The sequence below is a fragment of the Lissotriton helveticus genome, chromosome 11 (genome assembly GCF_964261635.1).
Source record: "Lissotriton helveticus chromosome 11, aLisHel1.1, whole genome shotgun sequence".
Classification (NCBI taxonomy): domain Eukaryota; kingdom Metazoa; phylum Chordata; class Amphibia; order Caudata; family Salamandridae; genus Lissotriton; species Lissotriton helveticus.
The window spans coordinates 52,373,398-52,392,218 of record NC_136072.1 but is presented as its reverse complement, the minus strand read 5'-3'; the positions used below and the strand labels follow the sequence as shown (position 1 = coordinate 52,392,218).

General features: G+C 42.8%; 1 protein-coding gene across 1 annotated transcript in view; it reads right to left on the bottom strand.

Moving 5' to 3' along the window:
* The window catches only part of LOC144791770 (intestinal-type alkaline phosphatase-like), a 101,785-nt gene that overhangs the window by 54,290 nt on the left and 28,674 nt on the right, over window positions 1–18,821 (bottom strand). Inside the window, exons 3-4 of the mRNA XM_078666537.1 lie at window positions 11,277–11,392; window positions 8,301–8,475 (exon numbers count right to left, since the gene is read on the bottom strand). Coding sequence (XP_078522663.1) covers window positions 8,301–8,475; window positions 11,277–11,392 — 291 coding nt within the window. The remainder of the gene's footprint in view (window positions 1–8,300; window positions 8,476–11,276; window positions 11,393–18,821) is intronic.

The window sequence follows — 18,821 nt, the reverse complement described above, 5'->3', positions numbered from 1 at the left end:
TGCTGCTTCAGAGACAGTCTGATCACACCCCCTTTTTATTCTGAAAGGGCAACACCATTGGGTAGCCTAGGTTTCTGCTCTAAGAGCTTTGGAGAGGTTACTTGAATTGCAGAGTATGAACATGCAAGCTTAAAGGACCCTCTGGCTCTAAAGGGGGCTTCCGGTGAATGGTGTCACAATAGGTTTCAAAACCCAAGCAAGCATCATCAAACAAAGGAACATTCTTGAATGCCTATTGTGGTGATTGCCAGAGGCTCAGGACTGGGTGAAGAGAACTTTGTTTTCTCTACCCTTTATGTTGGAGCCGTCATTTGATTAAAAGTAAAGTAAAGTCCACATTTGTAAAGCGCACAATCACCCGTAAGGGTCTCTAGGCGCTGGGGGCCGTCGGGAAGATTAAGCGAGCTATTGCCCAGAGTCACATGGTGCTGGGCTAACCTGCCGCCGGAGCCGGGTATCGAACCGTGGTCCCCAGATTCCAGCGTCAGTCGCCCTGGCCGCGGCGCCACACCTCATGGGATCCATTTGCAACTTACGGGGTATTTGGAGTCTGGCTGATGCAGGACATCAGTCAAAAAAGGACCGATGTCCCATCTGCAGGTTTCGAGTGTATAGACATGTATACGAGTCTGGCGGTCAATGGACTGCCAGATTTGTGGGGTCTCCCAACCCCCCTATTACGATTAGGGTGGTTAGACCACCAGTGCCGCGCTGCAGCTGCGAGAGAACCTCGGTTCTCCGACAGTGTTGCGGTGGTCAGGAAGCTATGCTTTGCAGGATCGCTGCGGTCCCGCCAAGCATATTAAAAGTTTCCTCTCCGCCATGGTTTTCATGGTGGTTCCTCCTCCATGAAAACCCTGGTGGAGAGGAAACAAAGGGGATCCGTCAGCGCCTCCTTGTGCCTCTGCGCCCTGGGGTCCATGCAAGGGGGCATAACATGTGCCCCCTCTATGCATGCAGCCCAGTTCCTGCACAGCATGCAATTTACATTCCATGCCGTGCAGGAACTGTGTTTGGCGTTCCCATTATGGTGCCCATTTTCAGGGCACCGCCATGAGAACGTCAAAAACAAAGCCCGCCAGACAGGAGGAAACTCCTAATCTGGCGGTTAGACTGACCACAGCTTTGGCTGTGCGGCAGACCCAGTGGTGCACCACCAAAGTTGTAATCAGGCTTTAAGTAGTTTGGAGAGGACATCCACCACTTTTTGGAGGAAGTTGAACATTGGCCAAACTCTAAATAACCTCCAAAGTAAATTTCAGCCATCCAGATTTTACAGTATATAGGGCTAGATGTAGGTAAATAGGTTTTACCGATTCTAAAATACCGGTGTTTTAGAATCGGTAAATCCTATGTAGGTAATTAATCAGAAAAAAATACCAAATCGTTAAGATTCGGTATTTACTGAATCGGTAATTACCGATTCGGTATTTGCCATTCATTCCTGAAGGCCCATAGGAATGAATGTCAATTACCGAATCAGTAATTACCAATTCGGTAAAATTGGGAAAAAGTCACGGGTGGCACTTTGACACCCTGTTGCACCCCTGATTTGTCCTGGTGGGCACATGTGGCATACATACATGCCCTAACGGCATGTATGTCTGTCATATGGCACAGGTGTAAATGCACATTTATGCATTTACATAGGAATTCCTTATTTACCACCAACTAATAGTTGGTGGTAAATAACGAATTCTTCCTATATCTCATTTACCGATTCGGTAAATACCGAATCGGTAAATACCGATTCGTTATTTACTAAATCGGTAAAATAGCCTCCTACATAGGAAAAGGCGTTTACCGGTTGGTAACGGACGATTTCGGCCGTTACCGACCGGTAAAAGCCTACCTACATCTGGCCCATAATCTTGTTATTAGTTCTCCGAAACGCGGTAACCCACATGGTTGCAGCCAAACACGATGTTCAAATGAAACCAGTTTTCCGATTTTTTTTTTACAACCTTTACAATGAAAGGAGCATATTTTTCTAGATCACAATCTGAATTTGTCTTTCTTCCATTTCAAATGGAATAATTGCCACAATCTCTGTCTTTTCATTTTATGCTTGTAATTCTCTCTTCGTCCACTAAACTTAGCACTGCATGTTGCAATAAGTGTTCTTTTTTTTAAAAAAAATCTTACATCACATAGATGTCTAGTCTTTTTTTTCTGAGGTTTGCATGAAGGAATTTAGAGCTTTATTTCCTTTCTTCAACTCCATCACTCCAAGCTCAATGACACATTCTGAAATAAATATTAAAAAACTGGGGCCACAGGCACCTTCTTTGATTGTATTTTCCCCCTCTTAGATACACAGAGGTTCCAAAATGTCACTGCTAAAATAGAGCTTTGGATTTGAAAGGCCATATTACTTTAATTACTTTATGTGGCAAGAAAAGGCAAGTTATGCAGCATAATGCCACACATTCCGTGACCATAATAATATGCTATTTTGTGGTTTTAACACACATCAATACTGTCTGGGCAAAATGTACATTTTATCTACCAGTTTAACACCTCAATACATCAAGGAGCAAATAAAAATTAAACATTTAAGATTTATACAAGTCTATCAATACATGCACCCCTACAAGACATGTCAAGTATATGCAGCTTATTCTGCATATAAGCTCTATAACAAAATAACGCCTTTTATCAAATTATTACTATTATTTTTTATCTGGTGGGTGCTCCTGGATCCTTTTGTTCCTTTTATAAATCCAACACGACGAGGAGTCACTAAGTTCTGAATTACCTTTTTCAAAAAAAACATCATAATTCCTACAAAAATGACAAAATAACACCTAGGAAGAAAATAGGACTACAATGTGGGTACTCTTCCTCCTTGTTTCCAGCTTTAAGAAGAATATATATCATATCCAGCACCTTGCTGCTGAAATTCTGTAAAAATAATATTTTCAATCTGTCCATCACAGGTTCTGCGCCGAGAATTTGGAACTCCCTGCCCCCTGACATCAGACTGAACCCCTCAAACACCAAATTTAAAAAGTGCTACAAATTAACATTTTTTTACTTTAGAGCTCTACTAGCCGAAACCATTTTGACACATTTCTTATACACTTGTAGAGTTTTGGCCTGCTATATTCTTGTATATTGAGTGGGTGGCATGGATGCTGTGGTGGTCTCCTGCCTCAATAGCAGACACTCCACATCCCGTTTCGCTCTTTTTTTATGTTTTTTGTTTTACTGTTTCCTCCCTCTTGACCACTTGTGAAGCGCTCTGATATCCTCTTGGGTCATGTTTGCGCTATATAAAACTTTATAAATAACTACAAAATAAATAGAAATGCTTGATACCATATCATAGGTTTAGTGTGGAAATTCATTACATCATTAAAAACATGATTGAGCAAGAAATCAACACCTTTTCATAATAATAGCAAAATTCAACTGGTATCCCACAGAATCAGGGACTTCACTCCAGTCATTCTAGCAATAAAGTTCCATGTTTTCTAAATGGATATATCACATTTCTTCTCTGGACTCGTTATCTCTTTAACGCTAGGTATATCCGATTCACTCAAAAGTACGCCACTGTCCTCATTTCCAGCTTTAAAATCATCTGAATATAACCCATATACTACATTGTTGTTTTTCTTCAATAACTCATCAAATGACCCTTGATTTATCTCTTTTTCTTAATCTATACAACAACAGTTTTCAACTTTTCTCACCACTCTCACAATATTACTGTTTAATTTATAATATTACAGATTTCGTTTTTCATCTGAATAATAGATAAAAATCTGATTTGATTTAATGTCAGTCATTGGCAGGCATTCTGAGTAAAACCGGACCTTCATTGTCCATTTTTGGATGTCCTCTCAATTCCCCAATGCACCTCCAGTTATGCCTTACAAACAATTGCAATTCAAACCAGAGCTTTGGATGCATCCAGAGGGATATCATTGGTAGAAATCTTATTCAAATCCAAAAGCTCATAAAACTTTAACTAATGGGTTTATCTTATAACAGAAGCAGTCATAAGGCATGGAATATGATGGTCCTAAATACGCTTAAACAAAGTGAAGTGAAAAGAAAATTAAAGTATTAACTGAATTCACTAAAGTCCCAATCCCAGTCTCTGATGCTTTATAACCCCTTGCATGCTGGGCCGATTCCGCTCCCGTGCTGAAGATTTCAGCGCGGGTGCGATCATGACGGCCCCCAGCCGTCATCAGCACACGAGCACTGTAGTGCATGACGGCTGGGGGCCGTCATCAGCATGGAAGGGGATAAACCATCAAACCAAAATGTATCTTTCATCACTCTGCATCATGCGCATAAGGGAGTAAACTATACTCTGTTATCATAAGATGTAACCCTAACCACACCTATTCAAGGCTTAGATTTCACAGAATTCCCAATAATATTTGGTATCATTTCTATTGACTAGTCGACAATTTATTTATTTATTTTATTTTATTTTTTTATTTATTTAAATTTATATAACAGCGCACAGCTACCCCAAGGGGTTTCCCGGCGCTCACAGAGGAAGCAGGGAGAAAAGGAAAAAGACTATTGGCTGAAAAGCCAAGTTTTTATGCATCTACGGAAGGATAGAAGATCAGATTGTAACCGAAGGGGCAATGGAAGCGAATTCCAGAGAGTGGGGCCGAGATAAGAAAAAGAACGTCCTCCCATACGAGATAATTTAATTCTCGGGACTTGGAATTTCGCTTGAGTAGAGGATCTGAGTGTGCGGGGAGGGACATAAGGGGTGGCAAGCTGTTGTACAATTAGCCAATCTTTCTAGCGGAGGTTCTCTTGTCAAATAAAAACCCAATTAATGGCTCATCACACTGCTGTTGGAAATCCATAGTAAATGGATGGTGGCTTTGATGTAATTTTACCAACTACAGTAGCATGTCTACCTGTACCAGAAGAACAAAAAAGTGAATAATGAATGTGACGCCTGACCTCAACCTCAACTGCAGTCAATCAATCCAAGCATCATTCATGTCAATTGTCATTTTGTTCACTGTCCTATGGTGCACACCCACCAGACATGAGCAGATCAATACGGGATTATAGTACAAATCGCAATCCTAACAACGGACATAAAAATGTTTGTGCCCGTTTTTAGCACTGCGTCAACCTCGAAAGTATGTTTTTAGACAAAGGCCTGCAAGGGGTTTCCGAGAGGTTGAAGACTATTTAGGGAAGCACTTTGGTGGGGTGTCAGACATGAATGTCAATCTTGACAAAATACAAGAATTTAGAAGAATTGCAGTTTATGCAAAATGCCTCTGGGGGTAGGAGATTTGAGAATGATAAACAGAAAGAGACTAGTGAACAACCAGGACAGTACAGAGGGAAAAGTAGCAGGACAGATGAAAGCGAGGGACTGTGGAAATACTCAGAAGAACAACCAAAGCAACAATGCCCGTATCCTATTCTCGGCTCAATTTTCTACTCAAATTGATTTTGCTGCCACTCAAGAAGATTTTCTACTCGAGCGGCGGCCTTCTGACCTTAAATGGTCACGACCTCCAGTGACCGCCCGCGTTAGATAATCTCACCGGATGTCCTCCTAGCAACCAGAAGTCACGCTAGGGGATGCCAAATCTCACTCGAGCTCGCCAACTTACTGCTCGGGAGCCGGTCGCTATAAAAAAATCCGCTCCCCGGTGATTAGTAGAATTTAGATGAAGGAAAGGTAATGTTAGAGAAAGGGAGATAGAACTAAACAAAGACAGCTAGGAGGGAAAGGAGTAAGATAGTGAGAGAGGTGAGGGAGAGGCAACAGAGGTAGAAAGAGAGAGAGGAAGGGTGGTTAGGTGAGGTATTAAGCAAATGCTGACATAAAATGTCAGGTTAGGTAGACAGTCAGAGAGAGAGAGAGAGAGAGAGAGAGAGAGAGAGAGAGAAGAGCTGCTCTGGAGAAAGATGAGGTAGTGAGAGATATGTGAGGTAGAGTTTGATGTGGGGGAGAGATAGATGTATTATAAAGAATTCTGGGGCAGTGAGAGGGCCGAGAGAGATAAAGAGAGGTGCGTTATACAGAGATGGAGAGAGGTAGACATATGAGGTAAAGAGAGAGCAGAGACCTTGAGAGAAGGAAAGTGACTGAAGGAAAGATACAGCAAGCTGTGATGGAAAGAGAGCAGTGAGAGACAGGGAGAATCCTGAGAAGAAGAGAGAGCTAAAGCAGAGAGACAGGAGAGAGGTTGAGATAATGAGGGAGAAAGGCACATAGAGGTAGAGAGGGTAGAAAGGTGCTGTTAGAGAGAGGTGAGGTAGACATGGATGAGGTAGGAAGAGTGAAGAGAGAATTAGAGAGAGGTGCCACAAACCTAGAGATGTAGAGACAAGTTGATAAAAAGAGACAGAGAGGTAGACAGAGAGGTAAACAAAGAGGTCAGGTAGAAGCAGTGAGAATGTAATTGCAACAAACTGACAGAATATGAGGTTCAGGGCTGGCCAGAGAGGGCATGTCCAGCTGTCAAATTAAAAAAAACAATCTGTTTTTAATTCACTCAATCATCACTTTATCAAGGGCGTCATGAAAGGTGGGAGACCTGGGCGGGTGCCCACTTTACCCATATCTAAAAACAGCTCAGCCCAATGCTGGCTTAGATCCTACAGTATTTGTGATTCTTTATTCCTCTTCCCTTTGTCACTTCTATCTGAGGTCTACTGTTCACAGTTGGGTGAGTTGTGAATGAGAGGTCTTGAGAGGCTGTGTCTAATGTGGGGAGCACAGCAGCTGTCGACTCTAACCCCCTCAGCAGCTACAACCCTCACAAGTTATCAGGACACAGGGATCCCTGTTAGTAGGGAACCCCGTTTTGTTGCTTTCATCCCCCAGACAAGCAGAGGCATGATCAGGGCAGCAGACATGCCTGAAGGCCCCACAGCTGATGGAAAATGCATGGTGCAAACTCTCATCCCCAAGCCAATGGAGTCAGGAACATTGAAACAGCACTTTGGACTGCAATATGGGTCTCCTGAGCAGGAACACACACAGAATTTGCTAAAGATTGTAAAATCAAGAGAAGGAATCACATGGGTACTCGGACAGGAACTAGTGTTGAACCACTCATGGGGTTAGGGAGATTAGAGTAGGAAAAGTATTAGGACACTCTGTGCCCATCTGTTTCAGTACGAAAATGAAAGTGGTCCTGACATTTGTTATTTTTATCATGGGCTAGGTAGAGTCTTGGAGTGTGGGTCTCTGTGCACTGACCTGCAAAGGAGCTGGTTGGCATACAGAAAAGAGCCCAGACGTGAAGAAAGTGAGTTGCTCTTTTGAGTAGGTTGAAACAATGCCCCAGGAGAGGTGGGAGGGGTCTGATGAAACCTGCTATTGATGCATCTTGGGGATGATGACCTGCTAACTGGGATCAAATGCTTCACGAAGATTGGGAAGTGTCTGATACAACTATGGCAAGGAAGAGAAGTTTAGAAAATGAGGAGGGTCAAGAGGCTGAAGGAGACGTTATAGGCGGCGGTTGGTTGTTTTTTTTGAGGGGGATGAAATACACAGATGTATTTATTTAACACTAGCTTACCCGTCGCGTGTTGCTGCGATCTCCGAAGAAAGGAAATTCAAGGAAACTCGTCATGATATCATTCAATTTACATTGTATCATTTTTATTGAAACTTGTTCATTTTAATATGGAAAACATTTCAAAGTGTCGTTTTAATTCTATTTATTTATTCGAGTGCTTGTGGATACATGATTTTTTGTTTTTTCCATCTGGTGCATACATCAGTATTCGAAAGATTATGAGGGCCCTGGGGGGCCGATATTTAAAAAAAATTTATGGCAGAAACCTTCGCGGGAGTGTACTCAACAACTTCCCAAAGTTTCATGGTGATCGGATGAGTGGTGTTTTAATTTTATTTATTTATTCAAGTGCTTGTGGATATACGATTTGTTGTTTTTCCATCTGGTGCGTACATCAGTATTCGGAAGCTTAGGAGGGACCCGGGGGGCCGATATTTAAAAAATGTTTATGCCAGAAACCTTCGCGGGAGTGTACTCAACAACTTCCCAAAGTTTCATGGCGATCGGATGAACGGTGTAGTAATGCATAAAGGACAAACATACAGACATACAGACATACTTTCATTTTTATATATATATAGATTTGGCGTCTAGGGTTAGATACGTTTGTATGGTGAATGGGTCAAGAACAGGGTTTTTTTCTCTTACTTTTTCTTTTTTTTTTTTTTACTTTTTCTCAAATTTAAAGATGCATTTATAGGTCCCTCACCACATTTCCCAAAGTGAAAACTCATGAAAGAATTAATTTGCAGACAAACATACCTGCTTTCTTCGCCCTCTGGAGCACGGATATGACTTCATTGCCGTTGGTGGTGTTGCAAATGTCCCGCTTGGCCACAGCAGTCAACCCAATGGTTCCATAGTTACCTTTCACTCCAGTATGGTAGGCCGTGGATGTGCCAGCACTGTCGGGGACGCGACGATCTACATTATAGGTCTGTGAGTAGAGAAAGAGCTTTATTAAAATGGAGGTTTCGCATATCACCTAAAACTAGTTGTATCCACAGTCTCAGAAGGCCATGGCTGATCTCTAACCTCATCGCTGCGGCGTGAATTCCGCCGCAGTGCTGAGATTCCAATCGCGGGCGTGGTCATGACTGCTCCTGGCCGTCATCAGCACACGCCCACCGTGACCCATGACGGCCGGGAGCCGTCATGAGCATGGAAGAGGTTATCCACCTGCATTGCTACATCAGGGTCTTTTGGTTCTTACCGGGAAGATAAACAATATGGTTTCTGGACTCAACATCCTGATGGAGACACTAATATAGTCTATATCAGAAGTGTTGTGTCCCCATAGTACAACTTACATGCAAATGAGAAGAAGTCCTTGGTCTTCTGCCGGATAGCGCCAAGAGGACGAGGCATCTCAGAGGGAGGTGTACAGTGCAGTAGTGTGGAAACAGGGCTACATATCCATTTACTAAAACCTTCGAGTCCTTTTACTACACAAAAAGAGTTCTGCTGTTCCAACTTTGTGCCAATCATGTTGTCTATATTCTATAGTATTCTGAAGTTGAAATGCTGTTACGGTAGCGGGCATATTTCGAAGCCACGTGTTAAAAGGGGTCTCTTTGTTTATGTCCTCACTGGCCCAGTGCTGAAGTTCTTTTTGTGATCTTATGGAGTTGTGTCGGCTAACGCTATTCATTGTGTATGATCTGGTTGTACCACGAGTCTAATACCCCAGCCTTTGACTCCCATCGCAGTGGACTTTCCAACGTCTGGCCATTGTTCGGCTGAGATCACGAGGCGCATGTCTGGCTCCCAAGCTCTCTCCATACCACTGAATTGGGGTTCTGCTTGCTTCAGAGACCAGGAATCTAGCTGTTGCTCTTCTCCAAAGGGGGTTATATATATTTATTTATTTATTTATTCATTCAACTTATTAAGCACACTGTCACCTTGCAGGTATCCTGGCGCTGAGCAGCTAGAGAATAGGGGTGAGTCGGGCCGGAACTGCCGTCTGGATCTTAGGGAAATAGCCAGGTTTTAACACGTCTCCTGGACGGGAGAAGTTCACTAATTTGTCTAATTTCCCAAGGAAGTTTGTTCCACAATCTGGCTGCTGCCACTCCAAAGGATCTACCTCCTGACCTGACTTTCTTAAAGCTTGGCACCTTCACCAGTCTGGCCGAGGACGAGCGAAGCAGTCTCGATGGAGTGTACCAAAACCTATGTGAGCTCCAAGGGGTTTAAGAGTTGGTTCCAAACAGCGAATTAGTTGATGGTATTCACAGAAAACCCCATTTTAAAATCTGAGGTTTCCTTTATAAGTCAGAAAGAGCCTGAATTTCATTTTTAGGTATCAATCGAGTGGCCCTTAGTATCAAAGGGAGGCCAAAAACGAAATGGCAATGAAGGTGGAAATGCTTGTTTATCTGTTCTTGACTTTAGCTGGGTGGAGAAATGCTTTGGAAAGGTTGCATCCAGTCACTGGCGTGGAAATCACTCTACTAACTTGTAAAAGGTAAGCATTGGGTTTAGAGCTTCATGAAAATGGGTTGAAGGAGGTGTCCAGAAATCTCGTACTAAGTACCTGGAGATGGAGAACCGGTCTGTATTTTGAAGAATAGATTTTGAAAATACCTACTTTAGGCGCATTGAAAAAAGTTACATTAATGCCAGTGACGTATAGGATTAATTCAAATAGATCTGGTATTCTTTTTTGAGACATACCACATATCTTAAATTGGTTAAGTGAGCATAAGGTTTAGTGGTGGAGAGATATTACTCTTGCATTATTCATCCCCCTGTCCATTACGGTATGATCCATCTGCGTTATTCCGATTCGGGGTACTGGAAGTTGGGGTGCAGGAGGTGCTGCAGCACCCCCAAATGAACCGTGCATGAAGAAATTTGTAATGTGAACCAAGTGACAAGAAGCATAGAAGAAAGGGCTGTAGGAGGTCAAATGTTTCCTGATAAACCAGAAAGAAAGTGTGTGCGTGGATAAGAGCACGCGAGAGAGTGATTGAGCGTGGAGAGTGAGGGCATGTCTATCTCTCTGTGAGTATCTATACTCTGTAAGCAGTGGCGGTCTGAGCAATCCCTCCAATACTCTCCCATAGTTACAGCTGAATCCCCGGATGTCACTGTGTGTTGTGTTGCATTGGTAGTTGCTCCAGCACAGACGGTGCATCGTATATACAGACCTCTGCAGCCTCGCGTCTTTTACTTACTGAGAACCAGGACCAGGACGAATACACAGAAGTCCTTAGCTGCTGCTCGAAACGGAACAGTTGCCACTTAAATACTTGAATGACCCTGGATCCTGGAGGACTCAGTTGTTTTCCAGTACATATACAGCATATTACTTTTCCTCTACATTTGTATAACAACCTACTACCCCTAAGATCTTCATATTTGCCTGAAGCCCTGATGAAGTCCACACCAGTGGACGAAACGTGTGGGCTGTTTGCCGTTGTTTTTAATGAACAAGATGAATAAAGATCAATTTTTGTAATCTCCACAGTGGATGGACTGAATAATTTTCTGAGTTGTTGGTGCACTCCACAGTTGTGTTTAAATTTGTCATGGGTCTTGGAGACTGCTCCTTGGAAACGGCAGGAGCAGTGGAGATGCACACCATTTGAGCTGCAAGGCTCAAAAGTTTTGGCCTCTGGTGGGGGATCTTTAAGGAGGAACGTGCGTCGCAAACAAACTTTGTGTGCTTGTTTGGCTTGCTGTTTCTATTTTGTGAATCTAGACCCAAACATTGCAGGGAGTGGGACTCACCTTGGAGAGGGCCACGAATGGAAAGGTGTCCATTGCAAGAGTATTCTCCTCGCCCACTTTCCCTTCGAGTTGTCCACTAAGGATCCGAGTGGCAGTGACAGTGGGGACCCCCATCCCTGGAAGAAGAAAGAGCATCAGTACCACAAACTTATAAAACACAATGTTCACCAATAACAGTACAGCTCTGTCCTTCACCGGCGCTGATAGGCTCATATTAATATCACGCTTTTGTGGGTGTGAATATTATAAAATAGACAAAGAAAACTAGAATTACAGGCTCATGCCGCAATAAATGAAAATGTTATCAACAACTTTACACAGTGTGCACTTTTCAGATCTGTACCATTCACAATCCGGAAGAGTGCACAAGCGTGTAAAACAGGTCTGCAGAAGAAACTGAACAGAAACAACATATCTTTAGGAGACGTCAAGATGATCGTTAGCGGCTACCATGCCTTTGCCTTGGTGTCTATACAGAAATGTTACCCTTTGTCACAAGAACTAATTGGTGGTACATAAACTTTGAATGTGAATATACACCCTGAACTCATTTTAGAGCCTTGAAGAAGTCCCTTTTGGGTCGAAACGCGTCGACTAATGGATTGTGAATATTGGATTTTATCTGCTTGATTTATTAATCTTTGTCAAATAAATAACTATTTTCAAAAGAAAATAAGATTACATGGGCTTGAAAAATGTCTTCAGATTATCAATAACGACTCCTGCTTAACTGCTTTTGAATATATTAATAATTCTTGTGTGTGGAATCCCTACCTTCCATGTTACTGTAATTTTTGGGTTTCCCAAATAGGGAGTGGAGAGGTGTGCACTCCCAGGTCTTCCTGCACCAACACTACTTTCCTAGATATTTATTGACAGGTGTGGTTCTTGTGTTTTTCCTCAGCCCTCAGTTTGTCCTTTCTTCATAGAAATTAAAACCACACATGTCGATATGCCATTTTCAGGATGCTCAACCATTTTGGCGAGCAGAAACCAAGCCTCGGAAGGAGTGTGTGAAATGAAAGAAAATGGATTGAAAATGTAGAATGTGGGGTGGGAGACATTTTAGGCAGGGGCATGGATTCTGTGTTTTCTTTGGTGTGTCTTGTAAGTCTGTATATGTCAGTTTCTTCTATAGGCGCTTTTGCTTCCTCGAGGAAAGAGTTGAGATCTGAAATTTGAGGGGTATTTTGGTTCTGTGGTGGAAATGGGGAAAAATTCAGTCTCCAGGCTTGAGTAAGTGGGTGTGAAATTGTCTTGCACTCTGAGAGTTTTCCCTATGGTGGGGGTCTGCATGGGAGTTCATCTTTCATTCTTCACCTCACTGTGTAAGCCTGAATTATGCTGTGCTTTTCTGTGCAGTATGTTATTTGGGGGGGGGGGGGGGGGTCTCCCATGTGTCTGTCACGAGCGTTCCTATGAGACTCATCTTACACCCTTGGGTGATGGCTCTTGCGCCCTTTCACTCCCCTACAGGGCTGCTTCTCAGAGTGGTTATGTTCAGTTGGTGACTCTTTGTTGCCTATACAAAAGGGGATGATGGACGGAGCGTTTGAGCAAATCAAACACTCACCCCCAGTCAACTGATCTGGGTTTAATCCATCACCATTCTTTAGTTCACTCAGCCACCCCAGTTCAGACATGGCCATATGCAAATCAGTCTGACCCTGTGCCTCATGGGAACAGTCCAGCCCGAACTGCCAAGCCATGTCTTCCCTGGACCGGAAACAAGGATCCTGGGACCGGTTTTGGATTCATAATCCTCATCAGCCAGGCTATCTTGAATCCAGTGGCCAAGTGAGCAAGGGACTCACGTCTGAGCATACCCTGCCACACTTAGGGCGAACAAAGCGAAACAAAAGGGGATGATGGACGGAGCGTTTGAGCAAATCAAACACTCACCCCCAGTCAACTGATCTGGGTTTAATCCATCACCATTCTTTAGCTCACTCGGCCACCCCAGTTCAGACATGGCTATATGCAAATCAGTCTGACCCTGTGCCTCATGGGAACAGTCCAGCCCGAACTGCCAAGCCATGTCTTCCCTTGACCGGAAACAAGCATCCTGGGACCGGTTTCGGATTCATAATCCTCATCAGTCAGGCTATCTTGAATCCAGTGGCCAAGTGAGCAAGGGACTCACGTCTGAGCATACCCTTTTGTATGACTCTTTGTTGCCTGTCTGGGGATGTCTTTCCTTTCTAGTCTAGATTCTGTTCACACCAGGCCAGTTTTACCTTCATGCTTTTGTGTCTGTTTGTCCTTAAAGCCTTTTGTCCCTATGTCTAAAGGAACATTAAAATAATGTTTGCATTTCTTCCTAGGGGGGCCCCCTACCGAACCGCGGGACCGGCGGGGTTCTCCATTACTCCCCTAGGAAGCTTACTGGTAAGTAATCCTGGCATAAGTTAAAGGAAATTTGTTTTAAACAAATGAAAACAGAGGTATGTTTACTTCCTGTAAAGCATGTGAGCTGTTGGCGTGTCACGTCAGCATCACGTCACCCAGTCAAACCAAACTCTGAGCAGGACAATAAAACAATTTACTACTATCAGCTGATTGTGCCAAGTAATTACAAAGCAGATTTTAAACCAGCAATAAAAATATTTCGGAAAAAAACATGAATTGCAAAAGGAATGAACTATGGACCAACAGTGTGTCACCACAGGCAAAAGTGAACACCTTTTCCCACAGCCTTCCTCCTCCCCCTCCTCATCCTCCTCCTCTTTTCTACCTCCTGCCTCCCTCACTATTTTGCGTTAATAAAAGCTGTGGATCTTGCCAGGTACCATGCAGTGAGAGCCATATTTCATCCCAGCTGCTCCACCAAACATTGGTAGAGATGGTAAGGAATGCATCATCGTGAGATGGGCGGGGCCAATAGGCTATCGTGACTAGCATGTATCAATTGAAGTGCATAATTTAAATGCTGCATCGCCAGCTCTTGATACCAGGACTGTTACAGACCCTCTCAGAAGAGTTTTAATCAGACAGTACCAAAATCTTTCTTCAGGGGCGCGCTCCCAGTAACGGGAAGTACTGTCATTAGGTCGAACATTCGAGACCTCTTGTATATACTTTAGTATATACTTATATACTTTAGTATATACTTATATGTGTATGTAATTTGTGGGCTCTGGAGAGCAGCCCTAGGACTTGTCTGCTTCCGCTTAGTGACTTTATTTCGGTTCAACTGCCTCTGTTTAACTGTCTTGATAGAAAACGACCAGTAGAGGTCAGTAAATTACCAGAATTGCTTTCTTGAGGGACTTTCTAAAAAAAAATTCTGGCAAGTGCCTCTATTTAACTTTCTTGATAGAAAACGACCAGCCGAAATCAGTACAATAGCAGAATCAATTTAGCATTCTCTAGATTCCAGTCCATGGACACTGTCCTCTGCGAGCACCTGTTGACAATAATATTTGTTATCAAATCTTGTATTTTCAGTGATATGACCACCGAAGGCCCTGATTTTATATGAAAAACAGAGCTTTGGACTATACCATTTCCCGCTGAAAGGCAATATTTCTCTCCATGTGTTCCCATACTTGGCGTATCATGCAGTTTGGTACTTACTTTCCCTCCATGTTAAAGAACAGTAGATGTTTCAGCACCCACGCTAATGTGCTGCATAGCTAAATACATATAAGGTCCCAAAGGCGAAACCGATTGCATTGTAAATGCTTGTTTTTACTTTGTCATTGTCCCTGGCCGGCAATCCCCATGCGGAGCACGACCTACCATGTCTAGAGGCCATCCCTCCACCAGGGGTGTGGGACCTGTGTACCTTGATAACATCCACCGTGTGGAGGAATGCACTGAAATAGGGTGACCACCCATTCCTAATTTGGACAGACTGTCCGGAATTTAGCCCTAATGTCCATTGTCCGTGATGGATGTTTTAAGGGAGGGTGTTTATCCATAATTTGAGCCTTTCACCTAAACCACAAAGGTTAAGACCATTAAACTGAGATTATCCAGTGGAAGTGAGGGGTCTCCTCCATCCAGAGAGAGAGGTGGACAGCTAAATAGAAACCAGCCTTCCTGCCAGGGTGCCTGCTGCCAGAAAGAAATGCAAATGTGTGCAACTGCTTAATTTGCTTATGTAAAGGCTGCATTAAAGCCTATATAGGCGTCAATTGATGGAGTCACTTGAATGCTACTGACTGCAAAGATATTTTCTTTTTGAGAGTTGTTGTAAGGGTGTTCCAAGCTGAGCTGGGGACTCTGTGCTTTTAATGGACAGTTATAAAAAAATGTTTGCACTAGGTATAATCTACATACTTCTAAAATCTATGCTTTGAAAACCCTTTTTTTTATCTTCAACTTAAATGTATTTGCACATTTTTTGGTACACTATAATCTACTGTGTGTAAAGAACTTTTAAAATAATGACTTACACGTTCACAATGCTTTCTTGAAATGTAGAGACCTCCTAGCCCTGAAAATATACAAGCCACTCTTCTCTGCTCCATCAAACAGGATTCCATCCTATGGGTCCCTGGTTGCATGCACAGACATCAGCAGTGATCACATTAACTAATAGAGGTTTCGTAACATAAAATAGTGCCTTTTCCACCGATTAGTTTAACTTTCATTTATTTTTGCATTTAAGGTTTGTGTTATTTTATAAGCAGTAACCTGATGGTGAAAGATCAACAAAATAGTTACAAGAATATCTTGTTCTTTTTTTAGCCAAACCTCTGACTCTGCCCTCCACCCCACTGCACTAGCAGCACAATATTATTGTCCTTTTTTAGTGCACTTCGACCTCTAGATTAAATAGCCATGTAAAGTTTGAATATTATCATTGGCATAAGGTTTCCAGCCTTCTCTTACCTTCACTATGTATAACTATTTTTTGATATTGTTGCATTTTATCTGTATTTATTTGACAAGACAAGACAAGACAGACAAAATTACTTCATTCGGTATCCATGAATGCCATAAAAGTACAAACAAATATTAAAAAACGCAGCTGATAAGACATTCTACTTGTTACTTCAATAAATAGAGATAAAATACAAGACTTCATGCAGCTACTTTTAGAATGGACTGACAATTGTAATTAATAAAATGCCGAGGGGCATTAAAGAACAATAAAAAACAAAATATGTCTGAAGCGGGGGGCTATAATGCCAACATGGCAAGACAGGGAATTGCTCCCGGACAAGACACATTAATGTCATCAAAGGGGTCACATGATCAGAGTCAGCATCCGGAGTCTATGGTTTTTCTTAATCTTGCTGCCATCCTTAAGAAATTTACTGTACAAAAAAGTGTAAGGGACTCTTCGGATAATTTCAAGAATATCAGTGCCACCCTTGCATGTTTTAACCTAGCATTCTTTAAAATTCTTTTTAAAAACAACATCATGGGGTGGGCATAAAAAGGGCATAATAAAACAAAATGGAGCGTATCCTGCGGATTCTCTGGTGGTTTGGCTGGAGAGGCGTTGTAGCGAGCACTGAGGTTACGTGCCGCCGACCTTGTTTGGATGTTGAAGGAAGACTGCGAGACTTGAGCCACTTCAGATATTTTTCTCTATCTGGGAGGACACTGTGAAGATATAAAGAGTCTACGGGAAGAGACCCGAGACGGTGGTTCCTACCCCACCCATTTGGGTGGTTGTGGGGGAGCCGGCGATACCAGCCCGAGGTTTAGCCAGTGCCGTGAAGAATAGTACCCATGTCCTGATGAAGCCTATATCATCTGGCTGAAACGCGACCGGAGTCCCCTGTAACAATTTAAGGAAGATTAGATTTTTTCCTAGGTGCACCTACACAAATGTAGGCCTGGTTGATAAGTCAACCCCCTGGTGCTTTGTTTTTGGGACTACCATTTTGTTGTGTACTCCACCCTAAATTAAGAGGAGGTACATCTGTAAATTGGTGTATATATATATTTTTTTGTCTCAAGGGTACAGATAAGTGTTTTTGGTATTGTAAGTGTTTTGTGTATTTGTATATAATGTACATGTGATGTGTTGTATATAGACTGTGTTATTTGTTTACATTGTGCCTCTCTGGCTTTTCGCTCATATATGTGTATATGAATTAATATATATATTTACGCTGCGTATAATTCGCAAATCACAAGACAATTAATTGTATCTTGTTTGATAATTAAAAGTGGATTGATCCCTTCAGTACCATCTGTTTCTACTTTTTCATCTTTGGATGTCTCCTGCTCAGGTACGGGAGGGTGAGGTGGGCAGAACCCCTAACCATTTTTTCTAGTCTGCGGAGACTTATAGTCGCAGCCGCAGGGGCCCCTTGACTCAATCAATGATAAAAACCCCGCTGAACACCCCAGTATGTGATGAAGTAGGTTCATCCTAAATCTCGTCATCAGGAATCTGTCCTGGGCGTTGTAAAAGTAGGCCAAATATGGTTTCATTCCAGGACTAGATTTAGCCAATAGGTGGGCTCTTCCAGTTGGTTTGATCATCTCAGTGTCTTCCCTGGCGGAGGCCTTCTGCCTTAAGAATGCCGACTTAACAATCTCCTTAGCCTGTACTACCAATGACTTCGGGTTGCTATAGTAGTTGGCAAGGCCCGGACCAACCAGAGTTTCCTTAACATATTTCAGCCAGGGAATATTATGTCCATGCTCCCTTTTAATACAATTAGATATGATCTGCCTTTCTAAGGTCGCTTCGGGATTAGTCCATATTTTTAGCCAACAAGAGAGGGGTATTAATTGGATCTCATCTCTGATGTAAGAAAGACCTAGCTTTTCGTGGGTAGAGTAAGATGGGGTGTTCTGTGGGACTCTAAGAAACCTTCAAAGGAATTTATTTTCTTCAACCTGTATCCTTGAAGGATCAGCGAAACCCCATACCTCACTGTCATATAACATTTTTGCCTTACAGATGGCCCTGTACAAATTCATAATTTGTTCTGGGGCCCAGCGTCCCAACCCGTGTGCAAATTTCATAATAGCCACCGAAGAGCTAGAGAGAGATCTACGTTTCCCATCTAACAATTTGTTAAACCTAGTCCGGGTGTCAAACACAATTCCTAGATAAGAGAATGCCTGCACTTTTTCTAGAGAATGGGAGCCAATCCTAAAAGTAAATTTCCTGCCTGGTCTTTTTCCCATCTCCATGATGTAAGATTTGGAGAGATTAGCGAGCAACTCCAGGTTCTCCATGAAGCGGACAAAACCATCTATCAGGTGGTGAAGGCCCCGTGCGGTGCGCGACAGCAGCACCGAGTCATCCACATACAGCAGGACCGGTATTTCTCTATTACCTATCCTCGGGCTATCCGCCCCTAGTACCCCCAAGGCCTTGTCTAAACCATTAATATATAATGTGAATAAAAAAGGGGCTAGAATACAGCCCTGTCTGATGCCTCTGGAACAGGGGAAGGAGTCCGAAGTGTCACCCTCGTCATTATATCGGACCCGGGCTGAGGTGTACTGGTGTAAGGTGCATAGAATATTAACCAGCCCTGGGTCAATGCCCATGGCCCCCAATAACTCCCACAGTTTCGTGCGATTAACCCAATCAAAGGCCGCTGTCAAGTCCATGAATGCTAG